This window comes from Asterias rubens, chromosome 8 (genome assembly GCF_902459465.1).
Source record: "Asterias rubens chromosome 8, eAstRub1.3, whole genome shotgun sequence".
Classification (NCBI taxonomy): Eukaryota; Metazoa; Echinodermata; class Asteroidea; order Forcipulatida; family Asteriidae; genus Asterias; species Asterias rubens.
The window spans coordinates 1,844,472-1,866,970 of record NC_047069.1 but is presented as its reverse complement, the minus strand read 5'-3'; the positions used below and the strand labels follow the sequence as shown (position 1 = coordinate 1,866,970).

At 36.9% G+C, this 22,499-nt stretch overlaps 1 protein-coding gene and 1 non-coding gene across 2 annotated transcripts; both read left to right on the top strand.

The window, feature by feature from the left end:
* The first annotated feature begins 985 nt into the window (after nt 1-985).
* LOC117293274 (sodium- and chloride-dependent glycine transporter 1-like) lies at nt 986-20,811 on the top strand. The gene is made up of 13 exons (XM_033775509.1): nt 986-1,261; nt 5,124-5,255; nt 6,615-6,864; nt 7,595-7,727; nt 9,014-9,148; nt 10,443-10,546; nt 12,297-12,421; nt 13,582-13,697; nt 15,040-15,180; nt 17,220-17,319; nt 18,451-18,551; nt 18,864-19,034; nt 20,508-20,811. Exons 1-13 carry the CDS (start codon nt 1,123-1,125, stop codon nt 20,685-20,687), a joined length of 1,827 nt encoding a protein of 608 aa, XP_033631400.1. The 5' UTR covers nt 986-1,122; the 3' UTR covers nt 20,688-20,811.
* Nucleotides 16,567-16,639, top strand: Trnas-aga. The gene has a single exon. It is a non-coding gene; the product is annotated as a tRNA-Ser (tRNA).
* Nucleotides 20,812-22,499: the final 1,688 nt, after the last annotated feature.

The following is a 22,499-nucleotide window of genomic DNA, read 5'->3' as shown; positions in this document are numbered from 1 at the left end:
TTCTGGACATCAAAGTAGTAAACATAAGTCACAAGAGGGCGGTATTTAAAGTACATCTCTAACATTATTTTTTAGGGCGAAAGGCTTGGGGGTGCGCCGCACCAAATAGGAGAAAAACAGAGCGTCGAGCTCATTAATATTTTGTAGGCCCTGAAAATATTCTATATAAGACAGATTTGAGAGCCCCCAGAAAGTGTTTCAGTGTAAAAAATGTTGCCCAATTGTGACCCGGGGTTGTTGATTTCCAGCTTGAGGTATTTCGGATGACATAGGCCCTGAAATAAATGGTCCTATTTGCTGAGAGGTGTAGGGACATTTTTCAAGATTGATGCTCGGACGTTTTGAAAATTAGACCAATGAAGGGGTGTTTTTACTTGGATGGAGAATAACTGGACGGGCCCAGGGACTCCCCATACAACATTGAGCAAAGAATAAAAGTTCAAGAGTCAATCAATAATTTTCTCTTTCAAGTTAAAAGCTGTGAGACTTTTAAGTATTTTTCGTGTATTTTTGAATATGTAGCATTTTGCACTGTGTGCTATGGGAGATTATTTGGTGGGGTGCACCCTTGGCGAACGGTGTACAAAGTACTTCTGATAGCGCCCTCTGTTGTAACATGGGGGACAAAATCTCCAGTAGAACGATTTCCATGGGACTTTAGTTCTATGTTAGACAGACAGTACAGCCAAAATAAAAAGTGTCAATGTAAAAAAGGGTTGTGTCCCATGGCATCTACTGTTTCCCCTGAAACAAGCCCAAAGTAGGTCGGGTTGAATTTAAAGTAAAATGTGCCCCCGAACAAAAACAGACTGGGTGCCATGATGCGTTCCAATTAATCACATCGTTGTATGTGCAGACACAGACAGGAGTTCGTGGTGGCCTTTTTGAAAGGGTTTTTACTGGCATGGTGTGCTCTAAAGCACAAGGACAAGTTCAGAATAACAATTTTGACCCATTGTTGCGCCAATGGTCTAGTGAGCATGCCTCAAAAGTTTAACTTCTACCACGGTTATAGAAAATCAAATCCATTTATGACAAAACCTCATACACCAAGCAGTAACGAGTGGTAACACACAGCGATCTGGTAACCGCTTGAAAGTAACGGTTATATCGGCAGACAAGATGGGGAATGAAAATGACGATGTTGAAAAGCGTGGGAAATGGACTGGGAAATTCGACTTCATCCTATCCACTATGGGTTATTCCATTGGATTGGGCAATGTGTGGAGATTCCCATACGTGTGTTACTCCAATGGAGGAGGTAAACTATGTTTAGTCTTGCTTTATAGAACAACCAAATGTTGTCTGAAACTATGTTTTTTTTTTAAGACACTGCCGTTGATTTAACAAATCTCTTCCTAACTTATAGGATTAATCTTAGGACTTAAAAGCAGTGGACACTATAGGTAGTTAAGGCTACTCAAAATAATTGTTAGCATAACACTTTACTTGGTGACAAGCAATGGAGAGCTGTTGATAGTATAACACATTGTGAGAAACGGCTCCCTCTGATGACGTAGTTTTCGAGAAAGAAGTAATTTTCCACGAATTTGATTTCAAGACCCCAGAATTAGGTTTTGATGTCCTGAAATCAAGCACCTGAAAGCACGCAACTTCGTGTAACAGTTAAGTGTTTTTTCTTCCATTATTATCTCGCAACTTCGACGACCAAGGAGTTCAAATTTTCACAGGTTTGTTGTTTTGTGCATATGTTGGGATACACCAAGTGGGAACACTTGGCGACCTTGAGGTCATAGTCTATACAAATAATTCTTACGTGCTTTTTGTGTAGTGTGTTTACAAAAGAATTGAAAGGAGAGCCTTGACTTGACGAGTATAATAGGCCACATGGTCACAGGAGTGAATACTGAAATTGGTGGACGAACGTCCTTGCAATGGAGAAAGCGATATGTTCCTTTGAGGCCTAAACCGGATACAGGTTGTTTTAAAAGCACAGCCATGCCAGTTGTCTTTAAAAATGTGTCGGGTGGCCATTTTGATAAAGAAGTTATATAAAACAAATATTGAGTGGCTTTAATTCGTGGTGAAATACGCTTTATGCTTACGCACATTTTTCTGCTACAGTTGCTTACGGGTAAACAACTTTATGAAATTTAGCCCTGCATTTGAAGGTTTAAAAAAACACTTTTTTTTCTCGTATGAAAACCGAATGCTCCTATCAGAGTGATTTGATCTTGAACAGTATTGTTTGAAGCTTTAAATTGTGTTGACAAATAAGATCTTACGAAGAAGCTTTAAATAAATCTGAAGACGGGCAGAGTACTCTGTTCGAAACGTCGAGACCACACTGGCTGTTTTCAGAGTCGACACTCACACATAAGAGATGTACACATGGCTGTACCCTCAAGTTTGCTTTTTGTGTGTAGTTTCTACTTTTAGGCCTACTTGTAGTTCCATCTTATTGAACTTGTGTGATATTCAACAAAATATGTACAAAAATACATATGGAGTGGATGCATTCATACACTACTAAACACATTGAATTGTTATAGTCGTATGTATTGCTGCCAAAATTTGCTCTCATTGTGCACGCATTTTTAGGCATACTCATTTTTGCATAGGCCTCTAAACGTAACCAGGGCCGAACAATGCATTATTAAAATTTCAAAGTTTGTCAAAGCAGACTCAACAATCCCATACCTCTGGCCTTACTCGTTTATTCACACCAAGCATTTGAACGTTGTTTTGATATTCAATGGCAGAAAATGTCGATGCACTTGTACACAGTGCGACTGGGTGGAGTCCGGTGGAGCCAATCAGAGGCTGCGTTGCGGTTGGCTCGTGAATAACAATCAGTGTTGTGCACGCAGTGTACAATGCATGCAGTAAGTGCGTTGCATGACTTTTGCTATACTCTGCATGTGTGTGTGGGTATACGTTTTTATCGGAGTATAATAATATCCAGATCCGTAGGATTTGAAACTTTGCATGGTGGAAATACGATATAGAAAGGTTTGCGGTAACACCCCAAACCTTTCTATTAATATCCAGATCCAGACTTCTGCATTGCCATGGTGCAGTTTGAGGACCCAGTTTGAAATGCGATCGTGGCGTTATGCTCCCGACGTGCCAGGGCCCAATTTCATGAAGCCTGTATTGGCACAACAATTTGCTTAGTTAGCACAAAGTAGTATTGCTAAGCAGAAACTGGTTACCAGCCAATGTTTAATTACATTTGAAATGTTGTAGACTTGTGGCTGGTGCCCAACTAAATTTTTGGATAGTTAAGAAATTTTACACAGTATTTTCTGCCAAACAGATAACTGGTGGGTCCTGTAGTATTATTCACAGTGAAAGTTGTTTAATCTTGGGGGAAGGAAATGTTGAGTGATTCAAAAGCGTCCTTTTGAGAACGTATTTGGAAACGTAAGCGTAGCTGCAGATCTTGGAACGTAAGCATAGCTTGACTCGGGATTGAAAGCGTACCTTTTGATATTATAGCGTAACTTGAAGGAACGTAAGCAGATCTTGGAATGTAAGCAGAGCGCGGAGCTGTGTAGCTGCGACTATAGTCGGGTCATAAATTCCACTAGTTGCCCAATTTAATCATTACCTTAAAAATAACTCTTCATTCACAGAATTCAAAAATAATACTTTGTTTGACAAAATTATGCTTTGAGGGAATTTTGTTTTACCATTATTTTTATTTCAACCTTTTATAAAAAATTCTCATAATTTGTTTAAGCTACTCACACAACGATGTCAATATAACAAAATGCGGTATTCCTACGTTTTGACATCATCAAAATTACCTGAAAACTCATAACAAAAAGAAATTAGGGGGCCATGAAACAAAATGGAGCAATTGGAACGTTGCGATCATAAGAAACAACGGACTAGACACCCGCAAGCTGGGAGTTATAGCGCCCGGGATTTAACACCTCCAACCCCCACGAGACACGGCATGGGCGGTACGTGATATTCCACAAGGCTTACGTTCCGATTGCCCCACACCGTGCGGCCGTACAAGCGTCCGTTACACGGACTCTCTGAATGCTAATCTTACGTTCGATTTTGACCATTATTTACGATTTCAAATCGTCACGTATCCATAATCTGAATAGGTAGTCTATACTTGAAATTTCACTGTGTTCCTTTTAATAGGCCTAATGACCACGGAATCACTTTGAGCAAAGATTATTAAAAATAGAGCGCCGATCATTGACCTTTGACTCGATCTAGTTTGAATAGTCATCTTCAACTCGTCACGTGATATGAATATTGCATACATTAAAAGTCATTTACATAGTCTGGCCACGCCTTCAATTTGCAAATGTCCAAGACCTTGGTGAGCACAGACTCTAGACATGGTGAGATCTAAATCAGAGAAACAGAGCGTCCGCTAGCGTTCGTTCATTACAAGCGTGTACAGTTTTTGCCGTGCATAGATCGGAACGTTGGTTGTGTGTGACCGCGCAACACCAATGGTCTTGGAACCAAGACTATATAGGTCACTGCTGGGTGAACTTTTCTTTCTTTGTTCCCCCAATTTCCATTTATATGTTTCTCCGAATATGAATTACCCCAAACCATTGGAACCGGGTTTATGTACTTTTTGTTGGACAAAAACACATTGTCCACAGATTTACATTAAACTTACACAGTTTGAAGATAATGATGGTAGAAAAAAGCAGCTAGTTTTCTATTTTTAAGAACAGCTGTTTTTATTTCCAAGAGCATGTAGCTATATTATAGTTTCAAGGGCTGCTATATATGTATTTTTCTTTTGTAGTCCAAAAAGAGCTACTTTTATTTTCAAGAGCAGCTATATTATTGTTAATTTCAGGAGCAGTAATTTGTTTATTTTCAAAAGAGAAGTTACTTCTAATTTTTAGATGTAATATTCTTTTTTAAGGAGCAGCTATTTTATATTTCTAAAAGAACTACTTAAATTTTCAAGAGCAGTTATTTGTTTATTTCCAAAAAAGCAATGACTTTTATTGTCAAGAGTAGCTATTACATATTTCCAAAAGAGCTACTTTGACTTTCAAGAACATCTATATTATTGGTTATTTGCAGGAGCAGTAATTTGTTTATTTTCAGAAGAGCAGCTATTCCTTTCCTGTGAATAATAAAATATCCTTGTTTGCTTTTTTTCATAGGTGCGTTTTTGTTCCCATATCTGTTCATGTTGATAGTAGTTGGCTATCCACTGATGTTTCTGGAGATGTCTTTTGGACAGTTTAGTAGTCTGGGATGTATTTCAATATGGCGCATGTCTCCACTCTTCAAAGGTATGTTGAGCATCACTCATTCCTATAATAAATGTGAATTGTCAATAGGTGAAATAACAAGGAGCATTACTGAATTGGTTTTTGCTAACAAAACAGTTGCTGGCAGCGTAAGCGCTTTATGTAATCCATCATAAACATAAACTGACAAACCTGTAGAAGTTTGAGATCGAATCGGCCATCTGGTTCTCGAGAGAATAATGAAAAACGATTTCAAATTTTCCATTGCATCGATGCCAAAACAAAAATTAATAAAACGCTCACTGAACGATAAACACCAAACGCGATATTAGATCATTTCTCATCAAATATGACATTTCAGACAGAAACATTTCAAGGGATGTTTTCTCTCATTATCATCACTTACCGTGTAAGTTTTATGTAAATCTGTGATCTTCACGATTTTTGTTTCTTACCAGTTCTGTAACATCCCTTTAACTTCAAACACCATAATTTCAAAAAGAAGTCATTAAAAAATTCTGCATTTTGATATTGAAATCTCACCAGTATTCAGAGGAATGTGTAGTGTTAAATCCTCTCACAGAGACGACCTGCTAAGCATAGGAAAATCTTGCTAAGCAAAAACAGGTAACCAGCTAATATTCAATAATGTTTACACTATTGTGGCTGGCACTCAACTCAATTTTTTTCTTAGCTGTGGTTGCAGCTGTTAGTCAGATGGTGATTTCAATTTCAATTTCAATTTATATTTATATTTATTTAATTTCTCGGGAATAAAAAGTGCACATTAATTAAGTTAAAAACATTGAAAAATATAACAGAGAAATACACTAGGTAAAAAACATTGAAGGAAAAAAAAGCAAACAAAGAGCAATTAAAATACAGTGAAGAAAAAGACACAGCTGGAACCCGAAGGATTGCCTAAAAGAAACACAGTTCCTGTCGAGAGGCTCTCCGCTAAAATTTAGGCCTATTCAGAAAGTTAAAGACACTGGACACTATTGGTAATTGTCAAAGACCAGTCGTCTCACTTGGTGTATCTCAACATATGCATAAACTAACAAACCTGTGAAAATTTGAGCTCAATCGGTCGTCGAAGTTGCGAGATAATGATGAAAGAAAAAACACCCTTGTCACACCTTGTTGTGTGCTTTCAGATGCTTGATTTCGAGACCTCAAGTTCTAAATCTGAGGTCTCGAAATCAAATTCGTGGAACATTTCTTCTTTTATCGAAAACTACTCCACTTCAGAGGGAGCCGTTTCTCACAATGTTTTATACTATCAATTCTCCCCATTACTCATTACCCAGTAAGGTTTTATGCTAATAATTATTTTGAGTAATTACCAATAGTGTCCACTGCCTTTAAGCAGTTTTTGTTTAATCTTATAACTTTGTATAGGTCTTGGCATTGGCATGGTGTTGATTTCCGCCTACTTCTGTCTGTACTACAACATCATCATCTCGTACGCTGTCTACTACATGTTTGCATCATTCTTAAATCCCTTACCATGGTTAGGATGCAATCATACTTTCAACACAGATGCTTGTTTCGAGGGTAACCAACAGACGGGGAAAGTGAAGACGTGCCCCCTTAACCCAAACTACACACAGCGAGAGAGTACAATCTTTTCCAGCGAAGAATACTTTGAGTATGTATTAAATTTGAATCCAAATATCACCATCTTGGAAGATTAATATCTTATTGATCATGATTTAAACAATCATTTAAAGGCACTGGCCACTATTTTTATTTACTCAAATTAGTTACTGTTCACCAGTATCGGAGAGCTGTTGGAATTAAACAACTTTGTGAAAAACGGCTCTCTCTGAAGTAACGTAGTTTTTTAGAAAGAGATAATTTCTCACTCAGATATTAAAAGACTTCGGGCCTGAAGCCTTTTTAGACATCTGAATGCTACACGATTTTGTGCAACAAGGGTGTTTTTCTTTCATTAATGTCTTTCAATTTTAATATCGATGACCAATTGAGTCTAAATTTTCACAGATTTGTTATTTTATCCATATGTTGAGATACACCAAGTGAGAAGACTGATCTTTGGCAAAGTAAAGTAGTTTTAGAGAAAGAAGTAATTTTCGCCAAATTTGATTTCGAGACCTCAGAATTAGATTTTGAGGTCTCGAAATCAAGCATCTGAAAGCACACAACTTCGTGTGACAAGGTTTTTTCCCCCGTACCATCTCGCAACTTTAACAACCAATTGAGCTCAAATGTTTACAGGTTTGTTATATTATGCATATGTTGAGATATACCAAGTGAGAAGACCGGTCTTTGACAATTACCAAAGGTCCACAGGTCTTTAAAAGTCCATGCTTTTTCGTTCAAGGATAAAATTTGAATGTGCTAATTGTGTTTTGTAGACGGCGAGTGTTGCAGCTTTCCGGCTCAATTGATCACGTAGGTACAATTCAATGGGAGATACTGCTGTGTTTCCTCCTTGTTTGGATCGTAGTCTTCGTTTGCATAAGCAAAGGCGTCAAGTCATCAGGCAAGGTAAACAAAACTAAATGAATGCCTACCTCGACCTTACTCAATGCATATTCCTTCTGATAAATATAAAGTAAATTGTTATTTTTAATTATGTTTTTTCACGGAGGATATATTTATTAAAATATAAATCAACTCCTCACTTTGCAAACATGCTGAAAAGCAATGACAATAATACAAAAATATAAAGTTGACTTACAAAACACTTTATAAATACAGAGTTATCCTTGACACAATAATTTAATGAGTTCCCTTTTTGGGAATTTCACATTATAGTCATTAGTTGTAAAGTGCTTAACTTCTGTATGTTTTAAAACTTTATTGTGTTGTTGTTTTGAATATACTTTAACCTGAATCTGAATCCTTTGGAGCATGGGGAAATCGAACAAAAGTAAAACGCAACAGCGCAACAGCTCCAATGTTGGACCTTCACCCAACCAGGACGCACTTTTTGTTTTCTGTACTTCAAAATTACCACTGTCAATGGGAATGTTTGTTCTTCTAAAAAGGGAACCTTTTAAATGCAGTGGACACTATTGGTAATTGCTCAAAATAATTATCAGCATAAAACCATACTTGTTAACGAGTAATGGAGAGCTGTTGGTAGTATTATAAATTCTGAGAAATGGCTTCCTCTGCAGTGACGTAGTTTTTGAGAAAGAAGTAATTTTCCACGAATTTAATTTCAAGACCTCACATTTAGAATTTGGGGTCTCGAAATCAAGCATCTGAAAGCACACAACTCCGTGTGACGCGGGTGTTTTTTCTTTCATAGTTATATCGGACCTCCGACGACCAATCGAGCTAAAATTTTCACAGGTTTGTTTTTTTATGCATATGTTAAGATACACCAAGTGAGAATACTGGTCTTTGACAATTACCAATAGTGTCCATTGTCTTTAAAACAAATCATGAATATTTCAGAGGATGGCAATTCTATACCGGGACCCTAACGCTCTATTTGTGTGTAGGTCCCCGTTCTGACTTCTGTTTCTATAGACATTAAAGTGCTATTCACATGACAGTAATTTAACTAGGGTCCCTTGTTTAATTTAAGCCTGTTGTAAAATGTACCAATGTTTGACAAGATTTTGCAAGAGAACTTTGGACAGTGGACAAAATATCCTTTCACACGAGAGGTACATTTTGTACAATTTAGCAAGGGACCCTTGCTAAATAGCTCTTGTGTGAAAGGGGTGATGTAACAACAACAAAGGCCAATAAAGTGAGAAGGACAGAGAGCACAACAACAAGTTGATATCATGATGCTACATTTTTGTTTTTGTCACCAGGTTGTATACTTTACAGCTACATTCCCCTATCTAGGTCTACTGACTCTACTGATCGTTGGTGCCCTGCAGCCTGGTGCAGTCAATGGTATTCTCTACTTCATTACACCACAGTTTGATAAACTTCTTGATATTCAGGTGAGCAGAGAATCTTCAATTCAAATTAATATAATAATAATAATATCGACGTCTTGTATAGCGCATCTATACACTAAACAAGGTACTCAAAGCGCTGAGTATATACAAACTCTCAGAGAGAGGGAGAGGTTATTGCAGTGGTGAATTCTGAGACCCAATTATGTAGCACTTATAAGGGTTTACAAGGTGCTACGGCGCATACAGCAGCCACAAGGAACCAAGTATCATGCAGGCTCAGACCCGAGCTGGTTTCTTTACACAGACATGCTACAAACACAACCAAACAAACCAACCAACAAACCAACAAACAACCAACCCAAACCATGCTATTGAATGTTGCCGTGAGTTAATCCGAGCCTCAGTAAACCTTATGCATTGATGACGTCATCAAGCCGCCATCTTTAATTTTAGATGTAAAACTAAAATGGAAAAGTTGTACGCACAGCACACATGACCAGCCCAATAAGCTACCGTCTTTTGACCATTAGCAGACGAGAGGGCACCCCACTCAAATGATGTTAAAATGTGTTTTTACAACCCTTAAAGGAACATTACAGAATTGGTTTTTGCTTACGAAACAGTTGTTGGTAGTGTAAGCACTTTATGTAATCCACCATATACATAAACTGACAAACCTGTAGAAATTTGAGATCGATCGGCCATCCGGGTCACGAGGGAATAGTGAAAAACCGATTACAAATTTTGCATTGCTTTGATGCCAAAATAAAAATGAATGAAACTGAGCGATAAACTCCAAAGCGAGGTTAGATAATTTATTTCTCATCAAATATGACATTTCAGACAGAAATATTTCAAGGGATGTTTTATACTATCATCATCACTAGACCGTGTAAGTTTTATGTAAATCTGTGATCTTCATGATTTTTGTTTCTTACCAATTTTCTGTAACGTTCCTTTAAACATTGTGTAATGAGCAGAGAAGTTGCATATGTACGTTTAGTAATGTAAAGCAGTTGTATGGAATTGTAAGTGTGAACTCAAATAAACATGTGTTTTATACTTTCCAAAATTTAAACAAGAGTTTTAGCGGTGTATACCTGAGTTTTTATTTTGTAGAAGGGGTTCTGTGACTTGTTTGTTTATAGTATACCTGTTTTTGGTTACCTACTCTTGTTCGTGTATATATTTATATGATTTATATGTTTTTACGACAGAGAAAACACATTTCATGTTTACATGGTGAATAAATAAATCTTGTGTAATCTAATCTACCTTTTCCCGCTCTGTTGGATGACCCTCTTATGAATATTCATTTGATGACGTCATTATACAGGTATGGAGAGCGGCAGCCAATCAGGTTGCGTTTTCATTCGGCGTTGGATGGGGTGGTTTGCATACCTTATCGAGCTACAATAAGTTCCACAATAACATCTTCAGGTCAGTGGAATGCATTACTTGTATATTTTAAATTGCACTGGACACTGTTGATAATTACTCAAAACAGTTGTAAGTATAAATACTTACTTGGTAATGAGCAATGAAGAGCTGTTGATAGTTTAACACATTGTGAGAAACGGTTCCCTCTGAAGTGACGGAGTTTTGAGAACTTGGAGGTAATTTCTCACTCAAATAATATTCAAAGACTTCCGGTCTGATACCCATTTTAGGCACCTGAAAGCAGCCAAATTTGTCACAACAAGGGTGTTTTTCTTGCAACTTCGATGACCAATTGAATCCAAACGTTCACAGGTTTGTTATTTTGTGCGTATGTTGAGATACACCAAGTGAGAAGACTTTAAGTGGCTTAAAGCCATTGGACACTATTGGTAATTACTCAAAATATTTGTTAGCATGTAACGAGCAATTGAGAGCTGTTGATAGTATGAAACATTGTGAAAAACGGCTCACTCTGAAGTAACGTAGTTTTCGAGAAAGAAGTTATTTTCCACAAACATTTTGAAGTTGATTTCGAGACTGAGGTCCCGAAATTAAGCATCTCCAAGCACACAACTTCGTGTGACAAGGGTGTTTTTTCTTCCATTATTATCTCGCAACTTCGACGACGAAACTATCCAACATGGGCAACAGGAAAAATTGCAAACTCACCTTAACAACTTTACTATTTGGTGTAAGGATAATGATGTGTTACCTAAGCCTTCCAAGTGTAAGAGTATGGTAATTAGTTTCTTAAAGCACCAAGTACCTGCTTCACAACTTATCATTAACTCGAGTAACTTAAGTCAGGTGTCTCATTTGAAATTACTGGGAGTAACCATTCAGAGTGACCTTAAATGGAACTTGCATATTACTGACATTATTTCTAAAGCTTCTCGCAGACTTTACACTCTATGTATTCTTAAGAAAGCTAAGGTTCCTGTTTTTGGACATACTTGCGGTTTACATTTGTTACATAAGACCAGTTCTTGAGTATGCCTGCCAAGTATGGCACACTTCAATAAGCAAGGAGCAAAATATCTCTTTAGAGCGTGTGCAGAAACGAGCCAGTCGTATTATTTTAGGCTATGGATACATTTCCTACTCACATGCTCTGACTAGTCTTAATATTCCCACTTTAGAATCTAGACCCATAATCTGTTGCTTACTTTGGTAATAGTCTTCGTTGTTCTCAAAAATTGTGTCACTTACTACCTCTTGCCAGATCTAACACCACTAACATGCATCTCAGAGCAGCCTCAACTACTAGCTTTCAAATACCTAAATGCAAAACTGAGCGCTATAGTAAAGCCACGCTACCCTCATTAGCTAGAATATTGAAATAGTGTTTGGGGCTGCTTGGCAAATTTTAAACTTTTTGTCTGTTTTTTTTTATGTATGTCTTTGCCATTTTTATGGCGTGTTTCTGCTAGTTAATGTTTTTTTTTTTAAAAATGTTTGTGTATTTATGTATAGATTTTGCCTGTTTATTGTTAATTCCATTTTTCTTAATTCTGTAAAAACTTTGTAAATTTGAATGTTGTCAACCTTTTGGTTGTTTTTTATTCAGATTAAAATAAACCATTAATAATAATAATAATTGAGTTCAAATTTTCACAGGTTTGTTATTTTGTGCATATGTTGAGATACACTAAGCGAGAAGACTGGTCTTTGGCAATTACCAATAGTGTCCAGTGTCTTTAAGTGGCTTAATTCAATATGATGAAGTAAATAATGCGTATATTTCTTACAGGGATGCGACTGTTGTGATAGTCAGTGGTGGTTTGACCAGTGTCTTCGCTGGATTTGTCGTCTTTTCTGTAATTGGATTCATGGCATGTGATGCAGGGGTACCTATCGACAAAGCTATAAACGCAGGTAAGTTATAATTGCATCCAAAATCATTACCACTCAAAACTTGACAAACTGAACTTTTTTATACAACAATGTATACACTTGGCAGCAAATAAGATGCGAAATGTTTGGAAACTAAAAGTAACAATGTCTTCCATGAAACATTCGTGCAGCCCACAGCTATGAATCCTTTAAGTTATTGGTTAAATCTCATTTGTTTCAATCTTATTATGGTAGCCGTTGTTTTACTCTAATTTGTTACTCTTTGTTAACTTTTTACCTTTTAACTTTTAATTGTCACTGTGTACGTGTGCTGAGATAATTGTATGTGGTGCACTTTTATGTATTAAAATACATTAAATTATTAGACTACATTTGTAGTTTAGATTGGACTATGTCTCCCTTGGAAGGCATTGACAAACCGCTTTAAAACAATGCGAACAAAAAGTGTGGAATCCCTTGCAGAAATAAACCCAATATAGAACTAACAACCAGATAGGCTCTGGTATAGTATACAAATATTGAGTGGCTCAGAGTGGAATGGGAGGAATATTATCGCAAGGTAAAATTTGGACTGTTCCATTTCACAAATTAAAGCCACTTAATGTTTGTTTTATATACCTGACATATAGATCCTTGTCATTTGATGTATTTTAAATCATATAGCGCCGCGTAGCGGCAACAATGCACAAATTTAATAGCAATTGGTTCACAACCCTATTTGGACAGGTGCTACTTTGTTCAAGCAGCGGCGCTGTACTACAAAATATTGGGAACAAGGATGATCCTAACTGTTGATTGGGAAATGCTACTCCCCATGGGCGAATAGGTCTTTTTGATCGCTGGTGCGGATGGGAGTAATAGTGAATGTCACATGAAGTAAGTTCCACCAATCAAATGACAAGGATCTGTATGTCAGTTATATAAACTGATCCTTTAGGCTCCGCCCACGGCGCATGCGTGAGCAAGAACACGTGCGGGCCTCTCCAATGCATAACATGTAACCCTCTTATAATGGCATTAAACCGTAAGACACTAGGCTCTTGTATATAAAGGAACTCCAATGTGGAACACAAAGCAATAAACCCAATATTGAGCAATGGAAACTTACCTGGTAAATCTGCCACCACCTAGCGTTCCAAAGTCTCCAACTTTGCTATATTGACAATGTGTCTTTTCGATAGGTCCTGGATTAGCCTTCGTCGCGTACCCTGAGGCGATATCAAGGCTACCTGTAGTTCCTCAACTCTGGTCTTTCATTTTCTTCTTTATGTTGATAACACTGGGACTTGACAGCCAGGTGAGTTATTACCACGCTTACTCGACTTTTATCAAATTATTATATTATAATAAGTATAATAATAACCGTTTTTATGTAGCGCTTTTTACAAATTTGATACAAAGCTCTTTTGCCCCCAAAAAGAATTACGAGTACTAAACTAGACATATTATTATATATATTTCCAAACAACGATTTACTAAAATTATTTCAAATAAGCGTAACTTCTGACAGGGATGGGTTCTCAATTTATAATATCGAAGTCTTTATAGTGCACGATACCAAACGAGGTACTCAAGGCGCTGAGTATATACAAAATTTCAGAAAGATATGTTATTGTAGTGATGAATTCTGAGACTCAATTATTTTGCACCTCCTAAGGGTTTACAAGTGGCTACGGCGCTTACAGCAGCCACAGCCAGGAACACAGGGGCAAACCCCTTCTCTTTCGATAAGTGTACTGGGTTCTTTTACATGCTATTCACAACACATGGGACCAACGGTTTTACGTCCCATCCGAAGGACATTGACAAATCGAAAAGATTGAGGAAGATGGTTCCAGCATTTTGGCCCAGTTGCTGCAAATGCTTTAGAGGTGATTATGATAGTATAGTCCTACTGATTTATCACGTGGTCAATCCGATCCACAATGAGCAGTTCCTTAATACTCAATTGCATGTGTCACTGTTTGTAGACGGATGCAGTTAATAAATATGCATTGAAACTTTAATGAAGTTATTTGTATTGTGACAGTTAACTTTACCAACATAAGATCAATCCAGGCGCCTAGTTTGTGCACAAAGACACGAGAAAATCGTTTTCCTTTTCACTTTTTATGGGAATTGAAAGTCTTCCTCGACTATCTTTGAAATTTCCTTGATGTGGCTACTTGGTATAACAACGTACTACGTTCTCGATAATTTTTTTTTAATTAAGCAGCAAGTAAAATACTGAATTTCTGACAAAATACCTCGCCGATGTTATGCATTTTAGCGACTATGTTGCAGTTCTGCGTCTTTGACCCCTAACTCGCCAAAGACAAGCACCCTTTTCAAGATGATCCGGCTTCTATTTTGTTGCAAATATTTGTGGTCAGTGATCTACATTGGTACATCATGATGTCCTGTTAAGGAAATTGTGTTATTCGTTGAGGAAAACATTTAATTTTCATGAAGAGTGAAAAGAAACATGATTTCCTCATGTCTTTGTGCTAAAAAAACACCCCAGCAATGGCGCGCGGTGCTCAACACTAACTTGTGCGCCCGGTGCGCGTCGGATCGGTCTGAATATTATCGATCGTCCCTTTGCTTGAATTAATATCATTTTGAATGAAAGTATTGGAGTTTTTATACTATTTTTGCAGTTTGTTACCTTGGAGACGGTCGTAACTGCGACCATGGATGAAATGGCAGGCTTCTTCCCATGGATTAGGAAGAAGAAAACCTTCGTCATATTCACCGTTTGTTTGATTATGCTGCTGCTTGGATTGCCTTTCACTACACAGGTAACGATCATTAAGAATCTATAAATAATAAAGTAACTCGTTGCCTTGGATAGGACGAGTTGGTCTATGAAAAGTGTTTGAAACCGTTTGTTATGAAATTCAAATGGTTAGAAAGATATTTTAAAAGTAGAATATAATGGTCCACACAAGTATGCTTCGAAATTGCGTGGTTTTCCTTTTACGTCGCGAACTAACACGGTCGGCCATTTTGTGGAGTCAAAATGGCCGACCGTGTTTCTTCGCGACGTAAAAGGAACACCGTGCAATTTCGAGGCATGTTTGTGTGGATCGTTATACTCTACTTTTAAATTATCTAAGAAACGGTTTCAAACGTTTTTAAAAACCAACTCGACCGATACAATGCAACGTGTTCCTTGAACCTCTATCCCCAACCCTAATGTTTTCAAATCAAAAGTATTATTGAACATTCAATGTTTAAGCACATGGACGAATTTTTAGTGAATATCTTGTTGTAAATGGATCTCCGCTGTGTAAATATCTTGTGGTAAATGGATAGCTGATTTAGATCGATGAGAATATATTGGGGTAAATGGATATCTGATAGATCTATATATTTGTGAATATCTTGTGGTTAATGAATCTCTGATATATCTTTTAGTAAATGGATCTCTGATAAATAAGTGTTATCTCTGATAGATTTATGTGAATATCTGTTATGTTTTCCTGCTTTATTTTCCATGTTTCTTCCCTTTGCCCTCGTCTAGGTTTGTCTGTTGTTGGTACTTCCATTTCTTTTTGAGGTTTTTGCAGTTTTTTTTGTAAGGACTCTAATGAAAATAAGCCTATGATATTGATTTTTCTTTTGGGGTTATCCTTTGATAAGATTTGGTGCTGTATTTTTCTCTTGTGTTCTATTTTGAATTCTCTTATTTCATTGTCTTTTCTCCCGTTGTTGTGTATGTATTTTTGACATGTTTTTATCTGAATAAATTCAATCAATCAATCAATCATATCTATTCATAATCATTTGAATATATTGTGTTATAGATCTCTGATATAGGTCTATGCGAATATCTTGGGGGTAATTTACACTATGATTCGATCTATTTGAATATATTGTGTTATAGATCTCTGATATACAACTTTGTAATTTTCTTGTGGTAAATAGATCTCTGATTGATCTATTTGGATATATTGTGTTAAATATGTCTCTGATATAGAACTATGTGAATATCTCGTGTTAATGGATCTCCTTTTTCACAGGACTCGGGAAAGTACTGAGTATACAGTGCTACACACATCGGTGTATGGGTAAAAACCAAAAATTAATATTCTTTATCCCCGATGCAAATTTAACATCTATTAAATCGTTTGCAGTACCCGCTGCTAAAACGTAGGATTCGAACTGCCTCTAGCTACCGGGCAATCTCGGTGGTCTAGTTGGTATGACACTGCTCTAGAATTGCAAAGGTCGTGGGTTCGAATCCCACCCGAGTAAAATGCCTGTGATTTTTTTCACAGGACTCGGGAAAGTACTGAGTATACAGTGCTACACACATCGGTGTATATGGGTAAAAACCAAAAATTAATATTCTTTATCCCCGATGCAAATTTAACATCTATTAAATCTTGTATATAGATATACATCTAATAGATCTAAGTGAATCTCTTGTAGTAGATGGATCTCAAATATATCTACGTGAATATCTTGTGATAGGTTAATATATATATCTGATATCTGATAGATTTAAATGAATATATGATAGTTCTAGGCCTATATGAATATCTTGTATATAGATACATCTAATATATCTATGTGAATCTCTTGTAGTAGATGGCTCTCAAATATATCTACGTGAATATCTTGTGATAGGTTAATATATATATCTGATATCTGATAGATTTAAATGAATATATGATAGTTCTAGGCCTATATGAATATCTTGTATATAGATATATATCTAATATATCTATGTGAATCTCTTGTAGTAGATGGATCTCAAATATATCTAAGTGAATATCTTGTGATAGATTAATCTCTGATGATGTTAATGCTACTATTTTGTGTTATATTACAGGGAGGTATCTATGTGATGACTCTATTTGACTGGTACTCTGCTGGATACACTCCATTGATTATGGCTCTTATTGAAATCCTAATCTTTGACTTTATCTATGGTAATTAATACCCCCAAAATTTGATTGACTTGATTGCTCACCAACCAAAAGGACCAATTTCGCAAGCAAAAATTGCCTCCCGTTTTGACACTTACTAGTGAGTGTCTTTGGCATAAAAACGAAACTAAAACACAATCATTCTTTTGCTGTGATGTGTTGGTGTTTTAGGCTAAAATACCCGCTTTTTAAAGGATCAGAAAAGGTGCACATACAGTTTCTTTTATTAGGTTCACATTGTGAACCCACAAACGGAGTGAATTTGACATTTCACTTATGCGCCATCTTGACTAATGTACTATTAAAAATCTTTGGAAATCGAGTTTAGTTGAGCAATAATTCGAGCTGCCAGGATGGATACCATGCTGTATTTCCCTGTGACATTGGGTGCATTCGTTTAGCTTCCCTGGGTCTACCCCGCGGTGCTCACTCGGGTGAGCCCCTGACAAGAGCTAAACGAACGACCACTCACCGCTCTCGTAGTGACGTCGTTTACCTGGGGCCAGCCCCCAAGTGACCGGGGCAGACCTGGGATGACCCAGGGAAGCTAAACGAACGCACCCTATGCCAGTTGTGTTTACCACATTTCTTCAAAATTTGGAGTAGGCGTAATCATCGCGCCATTATTTTTGCCAGTGTTGCTTGGACCTTGGTATCACCAAACCACCAAAAATCCGTTGCGCACCGATCATGCGCCTTCGGACATGCAAAAGGTTATACGGGCTAAAAATGGACATCTCATCCCGTTGCGCAGGTTAGCTCCTGCGCAAGCTTCAAACACCGCGCGATCTTTGTCGTTCAACCACTCTTCCAGGCATTTTTCATTTACACCTCGTTTAGCTTCCCTGGGTCTACCCCGCGTGCTCACTCGGGTGAGCCCCTGACAAGAGCTAAACGAACGATCACACTCGCCCTCTCGTGGTGACGGCATGCACCTCAGGTCACCCAAGTGACCCACTCCACAAGCAGGGCACTGAGGGCTGACCCGGGTGAGGCCCGTCAAAGCTAGTCGAACGTACCGGGGCAGACCTGGGTCGACCCAGGGAAGCTAAACGAACGCACCAATTATGGTCTCTCGGCAAGTGCAAACAACATGCCGATGGATACTAAATACGTATGGTGTTGATGTTTCAGGATTGGACAGGTTCCTGGATGAGATTGGTGTCATGATTGGAAGTAGACCAAGCTTCGTATGGAAGATTATGTGGTACCTCATTACTCCAGATGTCACGAAGGCAAGTTACTAGACTCGGTTCCTTTCGTGTAAAGCCCGGTTCATATTTCCTGCAAATGCGAATGCGATACGAACTTTGACGTCACAGCTTTGTTTTTGCATCGAATATTTCTCAGGAGTTGAAAACATTTCAATTGAGTCAGTATGAAATAAATGTTGTTAAAACTGTTGCGAATAGGGGACTTTCGGGACGGGCATACTTGAAATATTACTTGCTGAGGGGCTGTAGTTTTTGAGAAATGAGTAAAACAATGTCACCAAAATAACTCACTGAGCCAGCATTGAGTTTTTGTCACTGCTTCTTCTTTCACAGGTTCTGATATTTTTCGGATTTCTGACGTTCACACCTGCGCAGTACGGTGATTATGTGTTCCCAGAATGGGCTAATATTCTTGGTTGGGCTATGACCGGCACATCACTCCTTTGCATTGTTGTGTATGCAATTGGGTTTCTGATATTCAAAGCGGAAGGCGGTCTTGTAGAGGTAGGTTTTTGGTACAACATTGTTTGTGTTTTTGCCGTTTTTTGTAAGGACACCAATGAAAATAATCCTATTAGTAAGATATTGACTTTTTGGGCTATCCTTGGATAATTTTGTGCAGTTTTTCTCCTCTAGTTGTGTATGTATTTTTGGAATGTTCTTGCTGTTTTGTTATCAGAATAAATTCAATCAAGCAATCAATGTTTAGTACCAAATGTTTCCCATTGTTTTGTATCTATATTTATTTATAGTAATTTTTAATGGTATTTTTTGTTCATTGTGCATGCCCGTACATATTGTATTCTGTTTACTGTAATTATTGACTATTTACTGTTTCTTGTAATCTATACGCCTATGTAGTAATATATAATATAATACACACATGTATATGGGTAAAAAATAATGTATTAAAAACCAAAGTGAATATTCTTTATTTCTGGTGCAAATTTAACATCTAATGTTAGATTTGTACCCATTTTCCAGTGGAAATTGAATTTCTAAATCACAATATTAGGAATTTTTGGGACAAAACATTGAAAAATAATGTAATCTAGTCTATTCTTATCTAATCTAATCTTATTAAAGATGCTATGTCAGATTTTTGGCCCCAAACATGAAAAAATAGATTTTTTTTGAGTGAACGGTATTTCAAAGAGTATCACCAGCTCTAACGAGAAAAAGTTTAACTTTTACTTTTAATGGTCAGGAACCATGACACAAATTTAAAACGTTTCTTATAAAACACATAAGAATTGGTCACGTGATATATTGTCGGGATCCGGCAAAAACTAATTGTGAGCACTTTATTTCACTGCTACTAACAATTGGCGGACTTTTTCGAGCAATGGCTCAAATGAAAGCGTGTAACTTTCTCGACCCCCATCAAAATACCTAATGAATTTTAAATAATAAATGTTGGGTCAAATCAGCCAAAAGTCTGACATAGCATCTTTAAAGCTTATAAGTCGTTATTAATATCCTTGCAAAAAAATAGTTTTCAACCCTATAATTATAGCACAGTTTTTCTCTTAGGCTAAAATTTCTTTAATTCGTATAAAGACTCTGCTAGGGCCGAAACGTCATGCCATGTTCTAACTCTGACTCTGACGGTATCTTTGTGAACTATTCTCCACCAAGCACAGCAGTCGTGCTCTATGGTCTGCTGGATCTCACTTGCTGGTAGAGCCAAGGTCTAGAACAATTCGTTACGGAGACCGTGCTTTCGCCAAAGCTGCTCCTGCCCTTTGGAATAAGCTCCCAGTCTCACTTCGCCAAACAACATCTCTCAACAACTTTAAGAGGGAACTGAGAACACACTTGTTCACTTAGACTTTCGTTGGGTTTCATTATGTTATGTTTATTCTTCGTTTTCTATTGTATAATGTTTTCATTTTGTGTAGGCGTCTTGATCGGTTTTCTGGAAAAATGCGCATTATAAATTCATATTATTATTATTACTTGTTGTTCATTTTACAGAGACTCAAATTTTCCGTGACTCCGAGTCCAGAGTGGGGTCCAGCACTGGATGAGGACCGGGAGGCGGCCGGGTACCCTCCGCTACACCGTGGAGGAACCAACAACCCCAACAACCCCAACAACCCCGACCCGGACACTGGAATCTACCAGAACGCTGGATTCAACGCAAGTGCATTTTAGCAGTTTTATCATTTGTCACTGTTTCTCCAGTATTCATTCTTAAAGAAAGATGACACTTTTGGTAATTACTTCAAAATTACTTATTAGCATAAAACCTAATACGTGGTAACTAGAAACCTGTAAAAAAAATGAGCTCAGTTGGTCATCGCAGTTGCACTAGAATAATGGAACTAAAAACACCCTCGTTGCACAATTTGTTTTGCTCTCAGATGCCTAAAAAGTATTTTATTATGTTCAAATATTTGAGTGAGAAATTAGCTCTTTTTAAGACATCCCTACTTCAGAGGGAGCCGCTTCTCACAATGTTTTATACTATCAACAGCTATCCTCTGCTTGTTACCAGTAAGTTTTTATACTAACAACTATGTAGAGTAATTACCAATGGTGTCCAATGTCTTTAAAAGTTTGATATAGATTTTTGATTTTGCACAATTTTTTATAAATGGCTTTACGTTTGGGTACCGTTTTTATAACCCCACCTTTTTTTTAAACGTGGGATGTACATTTTAAAGCATTTCCCCCTTATATTTTTATACAAATATTATCGAAAACCTCAACATGTTAAGTAATTATACATTGATCTTCGAATGTACCTGCGAAAACTATGGGTGTTCAAATTTACATGTAAATGCCCAAGAAAACAAAATCAAAATAAACACAATACGCTGTTAAAATATTACCAATGTTATTGTGTTGGTAGACAATTGTGGTATATATAACACACACTAATTAATGTAAATATTGACACTTTTTTATTATAACTAATGGGAAAAAACACCGGGGTTTTAATTGTAACTCCCCAGTTTATGCAATTTAAGGTTGCCTACAAACTGTTGCAAATTTAAAAAAAAAAAAAAAATATGTAAAATCAGTTCTTCTTTCTTTTTTATACAGAACGAATTATAGTGGAAAAATACACTACATTCGTTACATTTTGAGAGTCATTTGCTTTCATCAACTTTGTACAAGTTCACTTTTGTGTGTTTGACAGTAACCAAGAAACAAAGGAAAAGGGACAACAATAAAACACAAAGGACAAGACTGTGCCAACTAGTAGTCTAAACATCAGATAAACAATATATAACGGGAAGACAACCCTAATTAAAACACATTAACGCTTTTGTTTTAATGTAACTTTTTGTGCATAATAATGCGAAGCCTTGTGATTAAATTTGTTTTACGTTTTGAGAAAAAACATCATCTGCCTCAAAAATCGTTCAATAAATAAATACAAAGTTATTTCGGTGAAAACGAAAACCATGCAACTTTAAAGTAAGGTGACGGTAATCAAATTTTGTGGGGTATATAAATCAAATAATTTTCGTATACATTTTGTATTATAGCCTGTGATATGTTTACAAAATAGCCACATTGCCAGGACTTCCTGCAGGCATTATTTGTACACTGCTTTATTGGTGTCAACACTCCAAACTTATATTTTCTTATGAAGGTTGTTCTTTGATACTCAGAACGTGTTAAGCCCAATTAATTTTATGTGGAAATTTAGACGCACAAATTGCATATTATGGTCAGGTAGTATATTTCCTGCCAGAAAATACCATGGAATGTACGGAGATTTTTTGTTTAATACAAATACTTTTATTATACAGAATTAGGGTTAGTATTACAAAATATAGGATTCGAACTGCCTCTAGCTACCGGACAATCTCGGTGGTCTAATTTGTAAAACACTGCTCTAAAGAATTAGAGTTTCAAAAGGTCGTGGGTTCAAATCCCTTCCGAGTAATATGCTTTTTTTTTCAAACATAACTCGGGATTACTGTGAGGTTAAAACCAAAATTAATATTCTTT